This window comes from Cladophialophora psammophila (genome assembly GCF_000585535.1).
Source record: "Cladophialophora psammophila CBS 110553 chromosome Unknown aczJe-supercont1.4, whole genome shotgun sequence".
Classification (NCBI taxonomy): Eukaryota; Fungi; Ascomycota; class Eurotiomycetes; order Chaetothyriales; family Herpotrichiellaceae; genus Cladophialophora; species Cladophialophora psammophila.
In genome coordinates, this window is record NW_006912925.1 from 1,638,203 (window position 1) to 1,660,997 (window position 22,795).

The following is a 22,795-nucleotide window of genomic DNA, read 5'->3' on the forward strand; positions in this document are numbered from 1 at the left end:
GCCACGGCGCCATCCGTGCGCCCATTGCCCGCTGTTGGTCCACCCTCTAACAAGCCAGTTCGCCTGCAGACGACTCGAGGGGCAAGAGGGACACCACACCAAGGCCCCCAATGCCTAGAAGCCGTTACAACCGTAGCACCAATCGCAAGCATAGCACCAACACATTGGCGGCATTGTCGACGAACACTCCGAGGAGAGAGGGGCAGCCTCTTGCCTCATATTTCCGGTCCTTGCCACCTGATCTATGCTCGTGTCCGCCAGCTGAAAATGTCTCCAAAAGCAATGCCAATCAACGGTGGCACACTCACTCGCCGCCAGAGATTCGGCTCCCTACCCTTTGCTCCGACGTTTCGCTGCCTGCGCAAGGCAGCAGTTGAGCCTGATCAGATTTCGAGGATCTGTGAAAAGGCTGAAGTTGTACATATGATATATTGGTGGATGACGGTGAGCTATTGACCAACGTCTTATTTGGCCCTGCGGCAAGTGAATCAGAGACCTTTTGGCCGCCATGGTCGCATTCATCCTCCCCAAAGTCTCTCCGAGCGTCGAGGTGACGATCCCAGCGAACATCACCCAAGAGCAACTGCTTGCATTTCGTCCTTTCAAAGAGTGGCTTGCGACACTGCAAAAATCCATCAAGGTGCAAAAATCCGAAGCCATGCATGCCTTTTACGACAAGAAGGACCCTTATCAATTACGCTCGATTAATGTCCATTCAGTCGAGTGGTTCGGGCCTCGCATCGGCTTCATCTTGATGGAAACTGTGGTGCAGAATGCCGCCGACCCGCGGCCATTACCCGGCATCGTCTTCTTACGCGGTGGCAGTGTCGCGATCCTTATGATCGTCCGCCCGGAAGGGGACAGCGACGAGAGATTTGTCGTCATGACTCAACAACCGCGGATACCAGCTGGGAGCCTCACTTTCTATGAGATTCCGGCAGGGATGATTGACGAGTCAGGTACATTTGTTGGCGCAGCAGCGAACGAGATCCGCGAGGAGACCGGCTGGAAAGTCCCACAGGGCGAGCTCGTCGACATGACGGAGATGGCTTTGAGGAACTCCACGGGTATTGAAAGCCACCTGCAAAAGGCAATGTATCCCAGCCCTGGAGGGTGTGACGAATTCATCGCCCTGTTTTTGTGGGAGAGGACCATGTCTCGCAAGGAGCTTGCCGAGCTGAGAGGCAGATTAACCGGAAATCCCAAAGAAAGAGAGAAAATCAAGGTGAAACTGGTCGAGTACAAGGAGCTGTGGAGGGAAGGAGCGAGGGATGCAAAGACACTGGGAGCCTGGGCACTGTATGAGGGTTTGACCAGGGACGGGATTTTGACGTGAAGATATTCGCATTTGGTCCTGCAGAAGTAGACGCCGTGCCCAAATTGCGTCCTGGGGATATTGTTGCCCCTGGGGAAAATCTATGATCATATTCAAGAGCATGCCCATGCCCATGCCCATAACCGTGGCCGATCACATATCCTTCCCGGTTGGTACACCAAGCTCCGCCAGAACCTGTGCTGGTCCCGGTTGTTGCCAGCGATCCATTTGTTGTGTGTTCGTGACCCAAACCATACCCATCATGCCTGCGGCATTGGCAGTTGCGCCTCGCGCCGCGGCTACTCGTCGTCGCGGCACGACCATCATCCACCTTTTCGTAAGCATCATGTTGTGAGGGAAGTAGCCCAGGGTGTCGCCAGTGTAGGCTTGCCAGGCCTCAGAGGCTTCGTTGCGCAGCCTCTCGTATATTGGAAGCAAAGAGTCCCATGGGCCGTCCGTTCCAGGCTCGATCCGTCGGATAAAATACCTGAATGGAACGCGATCAGGATCCAGACCCTCCACATCAGGGAAGAGCGTGAAGCCATCCGAGCAAGGGATAACCTGCATGTGTTTGTGCAGTCTGCTGCAACCGGCCTCGTTTCCACAATTGAACATGATAAAATGCTCATGACTTAGATGGTCAAGAACGAGCCTTGCCGCTTCGAGGTCCGTCTCGTCGAGGTTCTCCGTCTGCCGCCTGAACGAATCGAGGGTCAAGATCAAGTATTGCGGCCGAAAGACGGCGAACCTGTTCAGGACCAGAAGATGGGTTCCATGAATCTTGGTCACAATAAGGCCCGGATCGGCGTCGACGAGGTCACTTCCAGGTCCATATTTAGGAAGTTGTTCAAATGCAGCATTGTTGGTCGCGCCAGCCGTCGCCGGTTTCGATGCCAGTGCTGGACATATGCGGAATTCGAACTCCACATCGTCGTAAGTGTCTCTTCCGTCTAGATTGGAGGGGGGGGGAAGGCCATATCTCACATCGAAGCCTTTGTCCCTGGCCCTGACGACGGTCTCGGGACCATAGAGAATTATCTGGCGAGCGACCAGATCGTCGAAAGCTGCAGATACCTGCTCCTCCTCGAACAACATTCTTCTGGGGAGTTGGAACTTCGTCTGAGCATGGAGCTCACAGTGGCGGTCACGATTGCGAGGCTTTGAAAGCTGACTTATACCCACGGGTTGAAAGGCTAAATAGAGACGGGATCTCGTACTGGGCCCGAAACTGCCGAGATCGACATTCTTGGTGTACAATATAAGAAGGTGGAGCCGACGCGCCCCCAGCCCATCTACATGCAACCAGGGGGCAAGGACGACGTCACTAGGCGTGGTTACATATATTACATATATATATATATATAAATATATCGATCGAACAAGATACCGTGATTCATTGGATTGGAAGAGCGTCTGCTAACAAACCTCCCATAGTCATCATGAATCCCTCTATATGATCCCCGCGCCTCTTTTCAGTCGAAGGGATGGATGATCCATTCAAGTTGCTTCCCGTCGCAAGGCTAGCAGTCCGGGAAGGGTGACTTGAGCCTCTTCATACATGGGCTCGAGGGGGAGGCCCTTTCTGACCAGAAACAGACACTGCGACAACAGTTTTTTGGCTGGCTCTTTGATGTGTTGATCAACATGAATGATGTCTTCGACTTCGACTGAGGGCAGGACCAGTGACCGACTTTCAAATGAACGCATGGCACTCCTCATTCTTTGCACATCGTCCGCCGAAAGCTCCACGCTATTGAAAATCTTCTCCCGAACCGGCGCCAGGTCGTCCCTCATGTCCAACAAAGCTGCTGTAGGCATCTGACTTAGGAGTAACGAAGAGTACTTGTGGCCGCCAGAAGAGACCGCAAAAGTTGAAAAGCTCTTTTTGGAATCTCCCGACTGGGCCACTGACGACATGAACTGCCATGAGGGAACCTCGTCGTCCTCGAGAAAGATGAGCGTTTCATGTTCGGCATGTGAAGCATAGTCGAATGTCAAAGTCGCACGGTACGGGGCATCAAACATCTCGTGGCAAAAGGGGCCATAGAGCCAGGGCTTCTCCGTGATTCGATCCCGCGCCATCAGAAGCTGGGCCTTGGCGTCCTCGCCGGTGTCCTTTGTTAGAAATTGGATGACGCTGTCTCTGTCGCTTGCTTCATCAAAGAGATCTGCGAATTTGTACAGCGGCGATCGAAACACCGCTTCTGGAAGATGCTTTGATAATAGGAGAAGGGAGTCGGAAAGGTCTTCAGCCACCTCCTTCGCAATCGAAGACCAATCAACGTAGGCATCGTCCACATCCCAGTGCCCTCCTGCTTCGATATGGTTCCAAAGTTGGACCAGGTGTTCGACGGTTTGGTCCCGATGAAGAGGGTCAACTTCAGCCCGGAGATACTTGCCGTAGTCCAAACTCAATGTAGGTTCGTCGTAATAGAGGATCTGGTGAGTGTTCGCCGGGTCATCAAAATAGTTGTCCATCTGCGCAATATGATCCTCGCTGACCGATTCAAATATGTATAGTTTCGCTCTAGTCTCACGACACCTTTGCAATTTGCGAGGGCCGTCTTTCAGATTTGCTGGTAAGATTAGGAATACATGACGCATATAGACTTCGTCCAACTGGTCGCGCTGGCCTTGGAACAGTATCTCATCCACAAACACCGTAGAGTTGGTGATGGTATTTGGAGGAACAGCCATGCCATCGGCGAACAGAATAGATCGATGTAGGAGGGCTCTCATGTAATTTTCAGGAGGAACACCAAATCGATTCATTTTGGCGTTGACATTGTCCATCGAAGGGCTGAAGGCGACGCATTTTGCACTTCGTTGGGTGGCGCTGGTCTTTACGAGTGTGGATTCCATTGAAGCTTGCCGCTCTTGAAGAATGGCGGTCAGGAGGTCCTCGATCAAATGGCGACTTTCGTAATTTCCGACTAACCAAGCAACGCCGCTTGATATCCGCAGCGCTCTGACAGCTTCTTCCATCTTGCCTCCACATAGCATCGCCAGTCCACTCAGAGCACTCACGACCCATGACTGGGCATGATGCCGAGGAGGCGCTTGAAGCAAAGCAGCTTCTTCAAGTTCAACATGATGCAACTCTAGCTCTTTGAGACCTCTATTCAGCTGGCTGCAGATTTCCTGCTTGGCTCCGAGCGCGACTGAGTCTTCGTCTTTGAGGAGACGGTTTAGTAGTTCCCATACTTCGGAACAGCTCTTGGCTGGCCGGATCTAAACCTTCAATTAGTATGATTTCCTGGGCAATAAGCATGGAATAGCTTGCCTGAGATTCTTCTGTCTGAAGATCCATGTTTTGCAGAATTTCATTCCAGTCCTGCCTCGGCGATATCCCCCCGTTAAGGGCTTGTAGCAGTTTCGGGTAAGCCCTTTCTCCACTCCTCTCCTCGAACAAAGTGATTAAGTCGATCAGGAGCAGTTTGCACCAATCTGGTCCCAAGTCTTCCGCCCATAATCTGATCTTCTTCTCGAAGCGAGGGAACTTGCTTTCGCCTGAATGCCTTTCTCCAAGGAAATATCCATTAAGGAGGCAGAATCCCACAGGCGAATCCTTTCCCAAGTCCATGCTCGAGGTGAGCCCTTCGATCGCCGACTCCCACGGGCTCCGGGGGAATGTGAGCCACACGATTGAGGCTTGCCTCTTGTTTGACAAAAAGCGCAGATAGTCGAGATTGTCATTCATGTCGCTTCCACTGAAGCCTGCAACCATCCACACCGTTCGTTTTAGTAGAATGTCGAGTACATCGGTTGCAAAAGAAGGTAGGCCTTGGGCACGTTGCAATCGAGTGTCAATGCAACTGACTGGATCATAGCACGAGCCATGAATTTTGAACAGGAACGTTACTTTCCCGTTGCCCAGCTGCGGCATCAGCGATCGGATAAAAGCAAAGGCTTTTGCACCATTCACAATCAGAACCAGCTTTTTGGCCGACGACGTCAATGGCAAGCGAGACAGAATTTCCCTGCCGTCCACATGAGGGTCCCCAAGGACTCGGTAAAAGAGAGACGTTTTGCTCTCAATGGCTTTTTCCAAGTAGTTGTCGAAGTTTGTGGTCATAACTGCAGCGACTTCACCTGTTGTCAGAAGCCCAGCAACCCATATGTGGATCTTGTTAAAAGCAAAAGCCCCATTGTCTTGCTTCTCAGCCTCAAATGCATCCAATACTTGCAGATATTGTTGCCCTAGGCGTCTTGAGACGACTTCGGTAACCATGTAATTTGGTACGGTCCTCTTGAGCCGGTCAAAAAACCTTAGAATTCCTTCAGATACTGCTGAGGTATCAGCAGCCAGTCCTTTCTTAGAGCCATGTTCAATGCGAACCTGTATCAGGCTGTATGTCTGTGATAGCAACATTCAGAGCCGACGTCCATAACAGTTCTACAAAGTCATTCCACATGGGCAACTGCGCTGGCTTGAAAGTGGAAACAGCAGCACCCAGGAATAATGTGACTCTGCCTTTGGCCTTCTCGGTGAACCAGTCAATTCGATCAGCCGCTTCAACCAGATTGAGACTTCTGGGATCCTTTCCGGCCTCATGCGGGAACTCGATCAGCCCGGCGGTCGCCGCCCGCTCGAGCAAAGTATGCTTTGCCTCCATAGTTGTTTAACTGCCCATGATGAGGGAAACAAAAGGCAACAGGGGAGTTGCTGAACAGGGTGCAGGTGAGGCTCTTCAACACATGAAACACGCTAGTTAGAAACGACTTTCGGCAGTCACCAGGCCAAGAGGTGTCCCAAGAAACAAGCGGTGATGCAGGCAAATGGCTGCCTAGACCTTTCAGCCTCAGACTGTATGTTGGGTAGCACGATTCTCGATAAAGCGCCGGCACAAGCCCCTAAAACCACCTGAGGACGAAAAGAGCATCTGTTTGCGATGTGGCCGAACAGAACAAAAATGTCTCGAGGCTCGCTTAGAGGCGCCGGCCAACCATAATTAAGAGGAAGGGAAGTGCATCATCGGGCTATCTTTGTTCGCCTACCTGATCTTGATCTGTGCATTTGAACTTCGGCCTGTTGACAACGAATTGAGTGGTTCACACTAGGATTTGGACATGTGCTCGCTTTTAGAAAGAGCATGTTAGGATGTCGTTGGATGTTTCGCCCTCGAGGAAATAACAATTGTGGATTTTGTTTGCTGTTAAGTCGGGGTGGATCGACTTCAGACCTGAAGTAGGAGAGAACTTGGTACAGGAAGGACATGGGATGAGGAGGAGCCCATTGAATTTATATGGACGGGGCACCTTGCAGTGAAAACTGTTGAGGCGGGTGTGGGCCGGAGCAATGTTTATGCTGGCAGAGCAACGGCGAGACGCCCATTAGCCCGCTCACAGGACCACTTGCCCGTCTCTTCGGGGGTTGGCAGGTTATCGTCACTAGCAACACAGGGACTATGTAGGGGGGCTACCTAGGCACTGATTAGGCTCGTGGGCATAAGTCCGTAGGTAGCTAGTATCGTCAACGGGAACAGTACCTCACTAACCCTAGGCTGCCTGCCTACCAGCTATTGCAGGTACCTACCCAGGGAGTACAAACCCATTTGCAATGCACCCAGCTGGTACCTCATCGTCGCCTCCCTTCTCTCTGCCAACGTCTTGGTCTATTCCAACCACCTCCTTGGTCTTTGCAATGCCACCATCCCTCCGTAAGGCCTGCCATGCCTGCACAACCGCAAAACGTCGTTGCGTGCCTCAACTACCACGGTGCTCACGTTGTGCCGAAAGAGGTCTATCTTGCACCTACGACTTGGAACCTGTGACAAATCTCGAGACGAAGGGCTCTCGTCAGCCGCATCCTACGACGCAAAGCGCTTGCCAGCCTGTACCTCCGGTCATCTTCGATTCGGTCGCTTCGGCTCACGAAGCCGCCGTGCGGTCGTACACATCCGAGGGCCACGAAACGCTGCCGGTAATGGCAAACTCGGATACCGTCTTGTTGGTTGTAGAGCGCCACCTAACGTCTATACCCTTGCTCACATTTCAGCAAAGAAGCACTCCGTACATTCACTGTCAGGTGCTGTTGGCTAGCAAGGGGACGTCTGCAGATCTGATCCTTCCAGAGATCGATAGGTCTGGGCCGAAATCTGGCCTTAGTACCGCCTTCCTCCAGACAACGCAACAGCACCTATTGTCGCTGGAGATCGAACAGCTAACGTTCACCGAGTTCCTGTCCGCCTTCCATGAGCTGGCGGCCATTCTGCTCTCATTGATCCTGAAGTTCGACCGATCCTCGCGCAAGGCCCAACTGCCACAGATTGTGCTTGATCTCTGGAAAACATGGACCCGGCATTTGCACATGACACTCCCACGAACTCTCAGCAGCAAACTCTCGGCATGGCATGCTTGGTGTACTGCTGAAAGCGCCCGCAGAACCCTTCTATATATCATTCTTATTGACGGAATGGTGGAAGTGGCCCAGAAGGGATACTGCCACTACCGTCCCCTGGTAGAGTCGCTACCTTTCGATGCAAGGACCGGCCTCTGGGAGGCAGACACTGAAGAAGAATGGCAAGCTGCCGTGGCCGTCCACGGCGGTCTAGAGTCTAAATTGATCTCATGGGCCGAGTTCATTGGAATTGGAGGCCCAGAGCCGCGTAGGGAGTATGACGGAATGCTTCAGCGGATGCTTCTCATAATCCAATTTGGCAGGGCCGCCGCCGACCTCCAGTAACCCACGCGAGATCTCCCACTGTCCAACAACCGAGGAGGCTGTACCGAGTACGTAAGGAACATTAATCGTCAAGTCGTCTCTACCCACGACTAAAAAGCTCCACTCGACCTTGACGCCTAAAGGTACAGTACCTACAGTAGCTCTCCTGAATTAAGCGAGTGGAAACTAATACTATTCACGTTAGATGCTGCTACAGCTCCACAACGTCGTGCGCCATGTAGTAATGGAGTACAGTACATCGTTGGGAAAAGAGGGAAATCGCCGAGTCTGACTCGAGGAGATGCTCATTGCAGAGATTGGACATTGCTTGTTCGCTCTCTGTCCGAGGTGATAGCTCTTTGTCAGACAATGCGCATTTCCAAGCGCCTCCACTTCAGTGCGATGCAATCTATCTCGAGCTGGCAAAAGACACAGCAAGGTCTAGCTACTGCGACAGCATATAAGAGTGGTCAGTTTCCACCATGACAGAATGCAACTCTTCTACAAGCTCACCGACCTTCAGTATAACGATTCCACCACTACAATTGAACCATGGAATACAAACAGGACATTCCCAAGGGCCGGAAGCTGTACGTCCCTCTCAACCGTATCCACCAACCAACCTAACGAACCAACCAGTCGTGCCTCCCCCAAGTGTCTTCAGTCATTCAATACTAATAGCCTTCCTCCGGGTTCAGGAAACCAGTCTACTGCTGGGGCCACAAAGAGCTCCCAGCACAGCGCGGCGTGGTGACGTACCTGGTCTCGCCGAACAGGCAAAACCCGCTAGCCCGAGCCTTGCACAACGCCGTGTTCAACACGTTCCGCCGGACCAAGAACCAGGTCTTGTATTGGGTCCCGCCGTTCGTCGTCGCGTATCTGTTGATGGACTGGGCGAATCGACGGTGAGTGAGTTCACCTCGAGTCTCTTTCTTATCTTATTCCTTGTTCCCTGACACGATCAGGTGTGGTTCTCGAGGGATGTATGTCTATTTGTAAAGGAGTGTGGAGGGGAACCTTCTCGCTGGGAATCTCTCTCCCACTCTCTCTATCTGTCTCTTTCTAGCGACGGGAACAATTAGCCATGTCTGTCCGTACAAGTACTGAGAAGGCCTGTTGACATAGGAACGAATACCTCAATTCCAAAGCTGGCAGGGCTGAAGGCGGCGGGGGCGACTGACGGAGCCTGAGACGACTGTTACCGCCTAGTTAGTCTGCATCAGGAGAGACAGATAGAAGGAGTCAAGCCCACATGTTCAAGGTAGTCCGGCACCCCCCCCCCCCCCCCGCATGTATGCGACGGTCAAGCTAAACCAAGCTCTTGCCAGTCCATCCTGGCCTATCGATCAATTCTGGGGCATGTAGAGCAAGATCCGAGGAAAATTGTTGAAAAGGTGTCGGCTCAGACCCGCGAGGATTGGGCGTCCGTCGGGAGCAAAAGAAAGCACGTAGGTTTTTGATGAGAACTATCAACTGTTAACGAGATTGATTGACTCTCTTCTTGTTTCCTTTCCACCACTGAAAAGGCCTCGAAAAAGGGCCATTACTTTTGTCCCATCTCGTCAAGCCTTGACCTATCAACACGATGAGCAAGATTCGACTCACTTTCTTAGACGTCCCCGAGAGTCATAAGATAGCTCTGAGCTTCTGCTGTTCGTACTTCATGTGTCGGAGCAGGAATTGCTTTTACCCCTTCCACTAGTAAAAATAAAACAGCTCCTCTTTCGATAAAGTTTTTTGGGCTTGTTTTGCGCCACGGACGTCAAGATTTCCAGCAAGTCCATTCACCTTTCCTCCCTCTAGGCCCTTTAAACCATGATATACAATTCATCCCTCGGCAGCCCATCCTCCTTCAAATTCGGATAGTAGGGCACCATCGCATCAGCACTGTGCACATATGCATCGTTATACAGCCGCCAATATGGTGTGCGAACTTTCCTCGCTGGATGGAACAATCCCGCCCACACATAGTTCATCACAATCCCAGTGCCCACCGCCATTCTTATCGCCTCGATGGCCTCGATGATCCTGTCAATCACGTGGGGTGACGTCTCGAACAGGTTGGGATAGAGAAGGTTGAGGAGATGGACCATTGCATCTTCACACCCTAGTCCCATAACACCCAGGGCAACATGTTTAACAACACTGGCGGCAGTCTGCCGATGGACTTGATCCCGGTCAATAAGTGCATCCTCCAATAAGGGTGTAACGGCGTAGACATAGTCCTTGGCCATTTCGCCGATATATTCGAATAGGAAACTCAGGGATTTCAACACGCCGTTCTGCACGTTAAGTTCAGGGACGCGGTATTCATTCATCAATGCAGGTAAGACGGTGAATGGGGCGCACGTTTCCGCGACGATCCCGATGGCCACGGCTGTGCACACTCTGGATTGTCGCTCTTGAACGCGCAAGTTGTTGAGTAAGGTCGCGAGAACATCCTGCGGACCGATTGCTTTCGCGATAAATCCAAACGTGTTGTTCGCGGCTCGGCGAATTCCCTTTTTGTGCGCTTTCAGCATATCCAAAAGTTCAAAGCAGATTCGCATCCACTCTCTCGCATTGACGGATTCAGGTCCTCGATCCGCAATCCGCCCGACGAGATCAATAGTGTTTTCCTGGACTTTTTCGTGGCGGTTGCGCAGGATGGGGGTCAGACGCGGTAAAAGGTCTTTAATGGGCGGTTGCATCTGGTTTATGCCCACCACGGTGACGATGGATCGGAGAGCGCCTAGAATAGATCCCAAGACTTCGGGATACTCTTCACCGAGATACTCGTACAGGACGACCCCCAGCTTACCCATCAGCGCATCTTCACCACATTGCTTCATTACCATTGCAATACGTGAAATAAGGTCTGCGGCTTGTTGGCGAACAGTGGCGGATTTGTTGTTCAGTCGCCAGAGGATTGTGCTGACGATTTGCGGTAGGTACGGTTTACACCGAGTTCCTAGGGCGTTGACGACTGTGCCAAAGCCGTTAAGCATGACAACGTCCTCGATGCTTTGCTCTTGGAAGGCATGGAGGATGCCGTCGACGAGTCGCTCTTCAAGCCGTTCGCCAATATCCGCCGCGCCGAGGGAGGCGATGACTTTTTCGATAGTTTCCACAGTCATTTTGCGGTAGGCTTCGCTTTCATCTTTGAGGTTGTTTACAATTCGCTCGACAATCTCACTCACACCAACTTTCTGACCAAGGTCAACTGTTGTTTCCACGACTTGACGGTAATTTCTCTTATCAAGTGCCATTCGTCGGACCCAGAAACTCTTAAAGAACTCTTGTAGCACGTGTTCCTTGAGGTATCCTGCAGTCACACCGTCGGTGCTCGCGCACTGAGAAACGACCTTCAGCACTACTTTCTTCATTTCTTCATCCGGGGAGGCGAATTCTCGAAGCAGAATTTCCATAATCTGGCTGGTGTAGTAGTTGGCATACTCCTCGTCCATAAGCGGGATAATATAGCCTACGGCTTTCAAGAAGCCGGCAAGGCCTTTACCACGTTGCTTTCGCGCGCCAGTCCAGAGAGGATTGAGGATGTCATCGAAGCTCTCAATACCGTAAGGATTGGCTGCCTCGGCGAGTGCAGCGATAGCCAGAGAAGTGACCGTCCTCACCTTAGCTTGTTCGTCACTGAGGTTATCGGCGATACAATCAACCAAGCCTTTCAAATGAGGCAATACTGCGCAACCCATCAAAATGGGAATTTGTTGCACGATCTTCACCCCTGTGTGCCGAGCCTGCCACGACTTCTTGCTTCGGCAGACAGCACGTAAAAAGGGAAGGAGTGCCGGAATTCCCAATGCTGAAGCTACAACAGCGAACGCCCTTGCCGTGGTGTTACGGACGTATTCGTCCACATGATCAATATCTGGTCGCATTGTACTAATCATATGAGCCAAGCCAGCCGCTTTAGCCAGGTTTGAGATGATTTCCCGTCCTTCGACACGGGCGTAATAGTCCTGGTCGATGAGGAGAGGCTCAATCACGACGAGAATCTTGTGGACATATGGTCTGATCAAATCATCAAGCTTGTAAAGAACACGGTCGATGACCTTGACCAGCAGATGGCGTTCTTGGTCCTCCAGCGACTTTTCCATTAACAAGGGCAAAATCTGGTTGAATAAGGCCCCGGCTCCAAATTGTCGTGCATTGTCAGTCAATTGTCGGAGAGCAGTCTTACGCATTGGCGGGGTACCGTTCTTGACTTTGAGCAATAGGCGCATAATTTTTCTCTCTTTTAATTCCTCGACCGACAGGGCATTTTCATCCGCACCATCGACGAGTTTTCCGAAATAGGTCATGTCCTCAGCCTTGAAAAATTGAAGATCACCCACGCCGGGAATTTCTGTGGGAAGTTGCTTGCCCAATATTCTTGGATTTTCTGGCTCTTGCATCATGAAACCACCTATGCCGGCCGAGGCGCTCGCAGCGGCTGGGGTGGCGACGACTTTTCTGGCGACTGGACGGATTGGAGCATATCCAGGGGGCGGTTCGAGAACGGTGTAACCCTCTGTAGGAAGCATCGTATCGAGTTCCTCGTCTGACCAAGGAGCATTTCGGCCAGTGATATCTGTCCCAAAGCTTACCTGTGACATTTGTGAGGGATGCATTGGAGTGGCAAGTCCGGTATTGCCTAGGGGGGTCGCTGATGGAAGTGCAGGCGCTTGATCCCATCTAGAACGTTTCGTGGGCGCTGCCACTCCGTCTGGAGCTGGGGCCTGATCCCACCTCGAGCGTTTTTTCACTTCAACGCCCTCAGGAGCAGGAGTGGCCTCGCTGGATACATCCCATCTCTTCTTACGCTTGCGACTCGTTGCTTCAACAGTGGATCCTGCGTCCGCATTCTCCTTGTCTGCTTCGTCCTTCAGCGTTGGTTTGTGCTCGACGACGGCGTCACCATTTGCCTGCTTCTCGGCAATGAGTTTCTTGACACGTTCTTCCTCGCGCTCAAGGTCCTGCAATTGCATAACTTCACGATATGTCGCACCTTCGGTAACGCCGGCGTGTTTGTTTGCAGCAAAGGGATCGGCTCGGGTGGGAGTTAGAGGACCCCGATCAAATCTTCGCTTCTGGTAATCAGTTTCACGATCTGCTATTCTGGCAGATTTCTCACGCCCAAGTAAGATGTCCTCTTCCTCCACACCGTTTCCGGTTGCAAATTCGTTCATTTGGTCCTTTGTCGCTGTATACTGTCCGACGAGCCTCCGACTGTCGCCTGCGTCGGGCATGTCGTCATCTTCGCCATCGGTGGGGAGGGAGGTGTGATAGCCGGCAAACTTGTCGACGCCATCCCGATCGTAAAGAATAGTGTCAAAACTCTCAGTCAGAGACGCCTTGGTGGATGAGTCAGTGCGTTGAGTGGATGAATCGAAGGTCTTTGAACCTTTCTTGCCGGCTGCTTGCGCATTGCGCTCTGCCTGCAGGCGCCGCACAGTATCGAAATCAGCTTGGAGTGATGTTAGTTGGGTATTCGGAGGTGATCTCGTTGGGCTCTTACCGTCCGACATATTGCGCACCGTGACGACTTCGACGGAGATTGAGCAAGCAGAGACGAGACGAACAATGAGGAGGAGAGGGAGTAGTTCGTGAAATTAAGTCTCCGCAGTCTGAACTGCAACTGAAAGAGGCGAGGAAACGATAGCGGCGTTTAATTTGTCACGGTCTTTTCCTGCCAAGTCATGTGACCTGGATTCTTGGCACTTCCTCGACCAGCGAGCCAGCCAAGCCCAGCTCGAGCTTCCCAGCTCAACGGATTGAACTTTAAGCTCTTTTGTCTGCCTCTATTATAAGGACCTGGTATGTCCGTTTCAGATGCGGATGCTGGTCAACTGCAGCGCACATGGATTGTTGCATTCCGCCCGTTCCTCTTTTCGGCATATGTTGAACCTCGTATGGGTCCTGCAGAACCCGACGCTTGGCACAGAACAGGCATGAATCGAAGTCTAGTGGCGCAGATAGAGAATAGTGCTTCCTGGGCTCGCTGGATGGGGAGCTTGATATGGGCGATGGGCAATGGGGGTGGCCACGAAAAAGATTTTCTCGCCCAAAGGGGCATTCTCCGGGGCCTAGAAGGGCCAGGCTCCAACAGTCGTGGGCGGCCAGGGTAACCAGGGCTAGTTAAATAATAACTAATGCCTGCAGCAGAAGTAATATCCCTAAGGGCCTAAGCACCGGCTAACTAAAGGGAGTGCATGCTTCCAACCCCACACTGGGCCTCTGGGCCTCATGGAAACTGGATACACCTCCTTTCCCCCTTCCAAGTTCCCACCGAGCCACTCCCTCCCACACCACCACCTTCAATCCCACCACCAGCTGCAAGAGTTTACCACTCCCGCATCGTCAAATCGCCTGGCCTGTAGATTTTCTCCTGATGATCTCCCAATCGCTATAGTCTTGCGCCAGGCAATACCACGCACACATTTGACTTGAACGTCGCATCACATCGTTCCTGCATAAGGCTTTTCAATTCCCTCTCCCCCCAGGCGTCTCAACTCTCTCTATTCGAATGCCTCCGATGTTTCATTGCCTCAGCCGTTCGCTCGTCTCTCTGACCTCCGGGTAACGTCGTATTCAGCATCCTGCTCGGTCGCATCACAATTTGGCATTTCTTTGGACCCGACTTCGTCTTTTGTTGCTATTAGTCGCACTGTCTCGACTCGTTCGAACCCTCTCTGCACCAATGCGACGCTGGCAGGTCAATTAACTGATTGTCCAATCCGCCTCTCCGAAGAGTTTCGCACTCTCTTTATCTTTTCGAAGCCTTCGCGCCAATGCCAGGTTGCCCAGTTCACGTTCTGGCAGGCGCCCGTCGAAGGAAACTGAAGCAACAGACTGATGCGCTCAATCCGCATCCTTGTCTTGGTATAAAACATTGGCTTTGGTGACAGGGACTAGGGCTGACACCAACCATTCAATCCGCGAGGGGGCTCGTCGATTCTTGACGATGAAGTCAAATGATTGGGAAGAGATGGCAAACGTCGCTACGCAGACAAGGTCCAGATCACAATTGATTCAGCAACGAAGATCCAGCCGCCAGGCTTCCTCCCGCGATAGACACGGGAGGATCTTTGAAGAGACAGAACAGACCACTATTCGCGCGGTGACCCCGGAGTATATCACGCCTCGCGCCGACTCTTTCGATGCCAGCCACATCCACTCCCCGGTACTACAGCCAACACGCACACGGCATTCACAAAGGAGGCGGGAAACTTCTGCATCAGCCTCCAACACTGAAGAAGACAGCACCATTGAGAGGAGAAGAAAGAGGGCACAGACAAGAACAAGCACAAACGAAGAAACCCCGGTAGATATTTCACCGGGATCCTTCATTTCCAAAACTCGCAAGCGGCTCGGGTCCATAGCCACAGGGCTACCGATCCTCCCTCCTGATGAGACTCACGGATCGATTGGGTTTCCTTCAGTGGTACAGAGTCCCGAACTCTTGGACCAATACGGTCCGCCCAAAACTCCTCGCCGGCCATTTTCTCCGGATGACTCGTTCGCCGCGAGCGCAAACAGTCTTCGGTCTCCTAAACTACTCGACATTGACTCCGGCAAAATTCTCCATCTCATGAAAACTACCTGTGGTCGAATGCATGGCATCCTTTTCTTTAGGCCCTTGCATACAACGGCGTGGGCCTCCGGCTATTGTGCTATCAACGTTGCGCCTGGCAGTCTGGTATGCCAGACCAAAGGCGAAGTCCACTCATCTAAAATATTAATACCAGATTTGCGAGGTTGTACCGTCAGGACCCACTACGACCATGAGTCTCAGAGCACCTATCTGAGTGTTCTAATTGCTTCCTCAGGAACAGGCTATCAGCTTCGACCTCCAGTGCCTGAGACTTTCGACTCGTGGCTCGCAGCATTGCTTTGTTGGCAACCGTTGAGGCCGAAAGGAATACACAACAAGATGACCAAGCCTCAACCAGTTGGAATCGCCGAGAAAAAGACAGTGTCACAGAGGCGTCTTTCCGACTTCACTAATCCGAAAGCTACAGCTATCGTCAAAGTGGGAAAGATGCTGCTCTGGGACGGACCATTGCCGTCAGGGTCTCAGCTCGAATCTTCGCCGAGCAGCATCGGCCGGTCGATGACAGAAGAAAACTACCTCTGGCGCAGAGTGAGTTGCACTCTCCACGAAAATGGTACTTTTCGCCTCCTCAGCGAGGTCGATAGTCGGGCGGTTTCCGTAACACCGCTCTCGCAGCTTTCTCGCTGTGCAGTTCAGAGACTGGACGAAAGCGTGCTGCGGATGCCGCATTGTATCGCAATATATCCTCAATATCGTGTCCAAACCTCTGTTGCAGGCCTTTTGAGACCGATGGTTCTATGCCTAGAGTCCAACGTGGCACTGGAAGCCTGGTTTGTCTTACTCCGAGCCCTGACAGTACCAGAGCTATACGGCCCAGAACAATTATCTCCTGAAGATGCACAGGCGTTATCGCAACCATCGCAACACGGGAACAATGTCTCTACACAGGGCATGTTTCGCATAGAGCGGTCGCTCTCAATCAAATTAACTGAGGCAAAATTCGCCCAGCGGTCCGCTCCACCAGAAAATTACGAATACAACAAGGTCAAAGGAAAATCGGCAAAAGTTGAGCAAACGAAGGAAGGTGTATACGCGGAAATTATGCTCGGCAAGGACTTACGGGCCCGAACAACGACAAAGCAGACGGTCTCTTCGGCTTTCTGGGCAGAGGAGTTCAATTTGCCAGACATTCCCGCGGCTTTGTCCAAGGTCACCATTGCGGTCAAGCTTGGAAATCCTGCGGAGAAAGAATGGACTATGGTCGCCGATAGCCTCTACGATATTTCGGCAGACGCTGGATACCTTTCGGGGCTTGGCGGCCTAGAGATTTCGTCTCACGACCCGATTTTTGGGAGAGTGGATATTTCAATTGATGAACTAGAGCATAGTGGCACGATTGACAAGTGGTGGCCTTTACTGGACAATAACGATCATTCTGTTGGCACGCTCCTGGCACGATTGTCGCTGGAAGAGACGGTGATACTGATGGAGGACGAGTACGAAGAATTCGCCTCTCTCCTACAAAACTATTCGAATGGCTTGACAACGCAAATTGCTCATCTCCTTGGGCCCGACCTTCGACAACTGTCTGATATCCTTCTAGACATTTTCCAGGCATCGGGCAACGCCACTGACTGGATCAGCAATCTCATAGAGGAAGAAATTGACGGCATCTACAAGGACACTCCCCCAATGCGCATGAGGTTCAGTGGCCGTATCCACTCCAACGACTCCTACGAATCTGCCGAACAGAGAGAAATGCTGGTCCGCGACCTCAGTCGATCGGCTACGATGGAGGCCAATTTACTTTTTCGAGGTAATTCACTTGTAACAAAGGCACTCGATGCCCACATGCGCCGACTCGGCAAAGACTACATGGAGGAAGTCCTAGGCGAAAAATTGCGCAAGATTATCGAAAGAGATCCTGACTGCGAAGTCGATCCGAGCAGAGTTCGGTCCCAGGAGCAACTCGACAAGAACTGGGCGAACTTGGTGTTTCTCACCAGCGAAATCTGGAAATCTATCTATGTCTCCGCGGCGCGGTGTCCAATGGACCTGCGTGTCATTTTCCGCCATGTCCGGTCTTGCGCAGAAGATCGATATGGTTCTTTTATTCGGACAGTCAAGTACACGAGCGTTTCCGGTTTCCTTTTCCTTCGTTTCTTCTGTCCTGCAATCTTGAATCCGAAACTCTTCGGCCTGATTCAGGGTAAGCTTTCGGTGGATCTCCTTCTCGACCCACGCTAACGCATTCTATAGACCACCCTCCAGACCGCACGAAGCGGACCTTTACATTAATCGCAAAATCCCTTAATGTTCTTGCAAACCTGGCACGGTTTGGAACCAAAGAGCCTTGGATGGAGCCCATGAATAAGTTTTTGGCGGCCTCGACGAATCAATTCCGAGCTTTCATTGACGAGATTTGTGCTGTCAGCTCTTCTCAGATAGCTTCGGCTAAGCTTGAGCCTCAATATGCCGCACCAAATCAGATACGAGGTCGACTTCCAGCTCTATCCCGAGAGGGCCTGCCGAGCCTTCCATTCCTTCTGGATCATGCCAAGTTGATGGCACAGCTCATTGACCTATGGGTTACACATGCTCCGGAAAACATCAGCGATGCAACCGAGGATGAGGCTGTACAAGCGTTTCACGCGGTTTGTGTGAGTCTCTCGCGGAAGAGCAAGGAATGCCTCAAGGCCGCAGAGCAAGCTGAACGGCCTGACGAAAGGTCGGAACATACCTGGCAACGGCTCGTCACCGACCAGCAAAAGGCTATGTCGCCCAGCAGCGCCTTCGAAGAGTCCTTAGTCAGGTCACACCGAGACACTGACATCACAGCTCTTCCGCAAACGACAGACACGGTGACAGATGTGGACTATAAGAACGCCGAGCTCTCTCCAATTGTTGGAGAAGGAGACACTACGCCGTCAAGCTCGGCTTCCGCGTGGGAAAAACGTATACCCTACCCACACCGGGCAGCAGAGACCCGGACTATGACAGACTCGACAAATTCGTCGACCGACGCGGTTGACGTGGTTGAAGATGCTCGGAGGCCGCTGTCAAGTAGCCGTGATGGTCCGGCAAAAAGCCGGCTGTTTGAATTGATGAGTTCTTCGTCGCGTCGAAGAGGAAAAGCTGGAGATCGCAACTATGTGGACGACGACGGCCATGAAGTTTGACGACAGAAGCAGCAGATTTTATGACTTTTTGATGTCGTTAGATACCAAACCATGTACGAGAAACAATGATCTTTCCGTAACTCCGGCACAGATTCTACCATTTCGCTGGTTGTTGATGAATATCATCGGTCGCTACCTTGCAAGCCACGGGTCGTCTGAAGAAGCTAGAAAAGAGCAGCGACTCATGTTCCAGACGCTGGTTACGAACTGTCTGTCCCTTTTGTCATCCCTTTGGCCCCATCGGCTAAATAATGTGAAGCCAACTAGCATTCTACAATAGTGCATCCAGATTAGAATCACGGCTGCCAGGCAAACAATACACACCTAACACCTTTGGTATAATTCACTTGACGAGGCTGCATCCCGACACATAGTTTGGTCTCATTAGCCTTCTCTCACTTCCACCTCACACATCCATGTATGTTGCTTTTCATCTTGTGGCATTGGGCTCCAAGACCTTGATAGCAATGTCGAACCCGTCGTTACTTGTCACTCAAGTCTCTTCTCGGTATTTAACAGCTCTCTCTCTCCCTCTCTCTTCCCAGTATTTAACATCTCCCTCTTCTCAGTATTCAGAACCTCTCTAATCCCCCTCTATCCTCAGGCCACCATTTCCCCCTTTAATTACCTTTCTTACACCAACCACTGGTCACCGAATGGTAAATACCCCCATTCGACAGGACAGGAATTGCACCATACTGGGTTGGCTGTGCTTGGGTTATGATGACGAAAAAACACACATTGTTGGCATCACTTTCCCGCACCAGGGTCAAGCGATTTGGTCAGAGCGATACTGCCACACCGAAACAAACAAGACCTTTGTCACCTGAATCCGAGACCGAGGCAGTCACTGATGATGGTACCACTGACGAAGATGATATGCCGGTGGGAGAAATCTCATCAGATGGAGATGACACGAGTTCCCCGCCCACTCCCCGTGCTGAATGGGACCGTCAACGGACAGAAACAGATACCACCCTAGAACGACAATTTCGCGACCTAGCGTCCGCTCTCGAGCACCTGGAGTCCCCACAAGAGTTGAGGCGATCGTATGCGCCACAGTGTTCGAACAAATATTCTCACACTGTCAAGTCAACCGAGGCTCAGATCCTTGACGAATTTATATCGATGGATGATCACTGGATTGATCCAGACACCTTGACAGCCGTCTCGAAAGAACCGTCAGAATTTTGGGAATTCAATTTGCACAACTTTTACGTATATCGGTCCGCTACACACCCTCAGAAGTCGCGAGGAAAATACGAAAGTCTTCATATCGTATATTCTGAACTCGCCGATGGCCATGACGAGGGTCATTGGTTGATCGATGGCCTTTTAGAGCATAATGGCGTTCGAAAACAAGTTGTTGGAGCCGCGATTGTTCAGGTTAGCATCGGAGGCTTCGAGGACATAGGGCAATATTCGGTCAACGATTTCATATGGGTTAAGACAAAAGAAAGCCGAGCCAAACGCTACTGGTACCGTTTACAATCCGCGTCGGAAGAATACTCAACCGTTTGGAATCCCTTTGTCTGGCTCGCAAACTTCACAAAATATTTCGTCGACTACCTCTACACTCGCTCTAATTCAGGTGTTCCTGTACATCTGGCAGACTTCAGAGCCAACTTCTGGCAGTGGCTTGATGATTTACACGGCGAGAGTATTCGTGACTGGCACAATCAGTGTCATCAGCGAAGCGATTTTCGTCATCATGTGTCCGCCTACCGCCGATTCTTATACGACCAGGCTAACGACATCTACGACAAGGACGACGGACCTTCTGTGCTTCAACAGCCAATCTGGGCAGAAATTAGCGACCCTAAAGCGCGTCAATATTCACTTCCGGTGGAGAAGACTACAGTGACGCCCAATGTCGCGGCATCGTTCTCAGAATTTAAGTCGTGGGAGAAATTTGATCTTCTTGAAGTGGTACATCTATCTCCTGAAGTTAAAGAATATCGCAAGAAGAGAGTCATGGAATGGAAGTTCTTGGACAAGTTTATTGTCAATCCTTTGACGACATTCGTCAGTAAAGGGACACAGCGAATATCTAGAGTGGCCTGGATCTTGGAGCAGGCGGCCATAAGAAACCAAACTGTTCACATTGATCGTCACGACACCATTCTTCACAGAGTGGTCATTGTGCGATGGAATGATACATTTCGCTACGCCTGGGTCAGACGTACGCAGAAATGCAATTTCAGTGTCGTCTGGCTAGTGCTACCAGCAGAGACTCTTTGTGGACGAACCGCCGCCTATAAAATCGGCAATGAGTTGTTCTTTACTGACAGTTGCAACTGTGACCCAATCCCCTATCGAGATGTTGTGGAGATAGTTGAAGCGTGCGTCCAGGATACGCCGATCAATAGCTCACAGCTATTTTTGCATCTCCTCTATAGAGAGCATGACGAAGAATTTGTCAACGAACCTTTATCGAATCTCGCTTGTCGATGTACACACTCAAAAACTTCCCGGCCTTCAGCCCCGAAACTGAAGCCTTCAACTCCGAGCCCACGACAGAATTGGCCAAAAATGAGACTTGCGGGCCTCTTCAGCGGATGTGGCCTGTTTGAGGCGGCATTTACGAGTCTTAATTTCGTTGAATTGGTCCTCGCCGTGGAGATCTGGGAGACAGCAGCGCTAAGCCATAAAGCAAACCACCCTGGTTCGATATGCGAAGTCTGCTCGGTAGAGCAGTTACTGAAAGCATTTACGTCGGGGCAAAAATCAATGATTCCAACCGATGCTATTATGGGCGGGTTCCCTTGTCGCGGATACAGCCTCTTAAACAGCCATAGAGGAACAAGGAACGCTGAAAAGAATTGTTCATACCTTGCGAACTTTCTATCATTCGTGGATATCTTTTTACCAGCATTTGTTCTAATAGAAAATGTGCCAACAATGGATCCAAGTGATCCAACTGAACAGAACGCCTGTGCTCAGGCAATCAGCTTTCTCGTGTCACTTGGTTACCAGACACGGAGATCAGTACATATTGACTCGAACTTCGGCGGAGCTTCGAATCGAAAACGACTTTTCATTGTGGCTACGGCGCCTCGAGCTGAGTTACCCAGAGAGTTAGTCCCAACACATGGGCCAGGGCTTAAAGAAAGCCAATGCGTTCGTCGTACCATTGGCGATCTAGAACCCGTTCACAACGATACTATGATCAATGTCGCCAATCCGGCGCACGTCCCTCTCCAGCGACTCACAATAGATTGGAGAGTAGGCGTGAATTATCACGCAATCCTTCAGAGGATCCCAGAGGGCATGTCGCTAAGCAAAGCATATCACGCAGGTCTCTTACTACGGCACGAGCGTCAGTTCTTCAGAACTCTACAGCCCTATCAGCAAAGTCCCCAGTCTAAGTGTTTAAAAAGAATCGACGCGGATCGCCCGTCACGGACTATCGCCACTTTAATAACACCAATGGACGCCAGATTTGGGGGAGAGATCATTCACCCATTCCAGAATCGTTGTGTGACGCTGGAAGAAACCCGCAGATTTCAGGGCATGCCTTCTTGGTTTGTTCTCATTGGGGACATAAAAGATCAATATAAACAATTGGGAAACCTCGTGCCATGGGCATTAGGCACCGCACTGGGCTGCTCATTTAAGGAAGCCTGGCTGGCGACCATGGCGAAACGGAGGGCAACGACAGACTCCAGCCGCTATTCCGCGCAAGGCCCATCGTATTCCACGGCCACGTCGGGCCAATCGAATGTGCCTGTACCATCTAACCCAGAGCTGAAAGCGGGGGTGAGAGCGAACATGCCGCGGGAGATCATCGAGATATCGAGTGACGAAGAGGAGGGCGACTCTGCTTCTCAAGCCGTCGTCAAGAAGAGAACTCAAGAGGAGTCAGGAGTTAAAACGCAGTCAGCGACAAGCCACCGCGCGGGAGCGACATATATAAAACGAAGAGCTCCTGTTGTGTGGTGCTCCGACGACAGCGACAACGACGTTGTGAGCAAACCAATCAAGAAAGTCAAGCTTTGAGAGCAGTTACAAAGCTTTGTCATCGAACTGTTTTAACGGGAGCAGAGCGGATACCCAGCAGAGGAGGGCCACAGAGCATTCCGAAATGAGAGAAGATGGCGATT

At 51.4% G+C, this 22,795-nt stretch overlaps 8 protein-coding genes across 8 annotated transcripts; 5 read left to right on the top strand and 3 right to left on the bottom strand.

The window, feature by feature from the left end:
- Positions 1-508: 508 nt before the first annotated feature.
- A1O5_03514 (uncharacterized protein) lies at positions 509-1,336 on the top strand (the record flags this gene model as incomplete). Its single annotated transcript, XM_007744125.1, has 1 exon — positions 509-1,336. One exon carries the CDS (start codon positions 509-511, stop codon positions 1,334-1,336), a length of 828 nt encoding a protein of 275 aa, XP_007742315.1.
- A 132-nt stretch (positions 1,337-1,468) lies between these two features.
- A1O5_03515 (uncharacterized protein) lies at positions 1,469-2,410 on the bottom strand (the record flags this gene model as incomplete). The annotated part of the gene is made up of 1 exon (XM_007744126.1): positions 1,469-2,410. One exon carries the CDS (start codon positions 2,408-2,410, stop codon positions 1,469-1,471), a length of 942 nt encoding a protein of 313 aa, XP_007742316.1.
- A 402-nt stretch (positions 2,411-2,812) lies between these two features.
- On the bottom strand, positions 2,813-5,931 carry A1O5_03516 (uncharacterized protein; the record flags this gene model as incomplete). The annotated part of the gene is made up of 3 exons (XM_007744127.1): positions 2,813-4,488; positions 4,520-5,602; positions 5,655-5,931. 3 exons carry the CDS (start codon positions 5,929-5,931, stop codon positions 2,813-2,815), a joined length of 3,036 nt encoding a protein of 1,011 aa, XP_007742317.1.
- Positions 5,932-6,959: 1,028 nt separating this feature from the next.
- Positions 6,960-8,000, top strand: A1O5_03517 (uncharacterized protein; the record flags this gene model as incomplete). Its single annotated transcript, XM_007744128.1, has 1 exon — positions 6,960-8,000. The coding sequence occupies one exon, from the start codon at positions 6,960-6,962 to the stop codon at positions 7,998-8,000; it is 1,041 nt and encodes a 346-aa protein (XP_007742318.1).
- A 531-nt stretch (positions 8,001-8,531) lies between these two features.
- On the top strand, positions 8,532-8,888 carry A1O5_03518 (ubiquinol-cytochrome c reductase subunit 8; the record flags this gene model as incomplete). Its single annotated transcript, XM_007744129.1, has 2 exons — positions 8,532-8,569; positions 8,678-8,888. The coding sequence occupies 2 exons, from the start codon at positions 8,532-8,534 to the stop codon at positions 8,886-8,888; spliced, it is 249 nt and encodes an 82-aa protein (XP_007742319.1).
- An 899-nt stretch (positions 8,889-9,787) lies between these two features.
- On the bottom strand, positions 9,788-13,486 carry A1O5_03519 (uncharacterized protein; the record flags this gene model as incomplete). The annotated part of the gene is made up of 1 exon (XM_007744130.1): positions 9,788-13,486. The coding sequence occupies one exon, from the start codon at positions 13,484-13,486 to the stop codon at positions 9,788-9,790; it is 3,699 nt and encodes a 1,232-aa protein (XP_007742320.1).
- A 1,460-nt stretch (positions 13,487-14,946) lies between these two features.
- A1O5_03520 (uncharacterized protein) lies at positions 14,947-18,692 on the top strand (the record flags this gene model as incomplete). Its single annotated transcript, XM_007744131.1, has 2 exons — positions 14,947-17,722; positions 17,773-18,692. 2 exons carry the CDS (start codon positions 14,947-14,949, stop codon positions 18,690-18,692), a joined length of 3,696 nt encoding a protein of 1,231 aa, XP_007742321.1.
- Positions 18,693-19,415: 723 nt separating this feature from the next.
- On the top strand, positions 19,416-22,691 carry A1O5_03521 (uncharacterized protein; the record flags this gene model as incomplete). The annotated part of the gene is made up of 1 exon (XM_007744132.1): positions 19,416-22,691. The coding sequence occupies one exon, from the start codon at positions 19,416-19,418 to the stop codon at positions 22,689-22,691; it is 3,276 nt and encodes a 1,091-aa protein (XP_007742322.1).
- Positions 22,692-22,795: the final 104 nt, after the last annotated feature.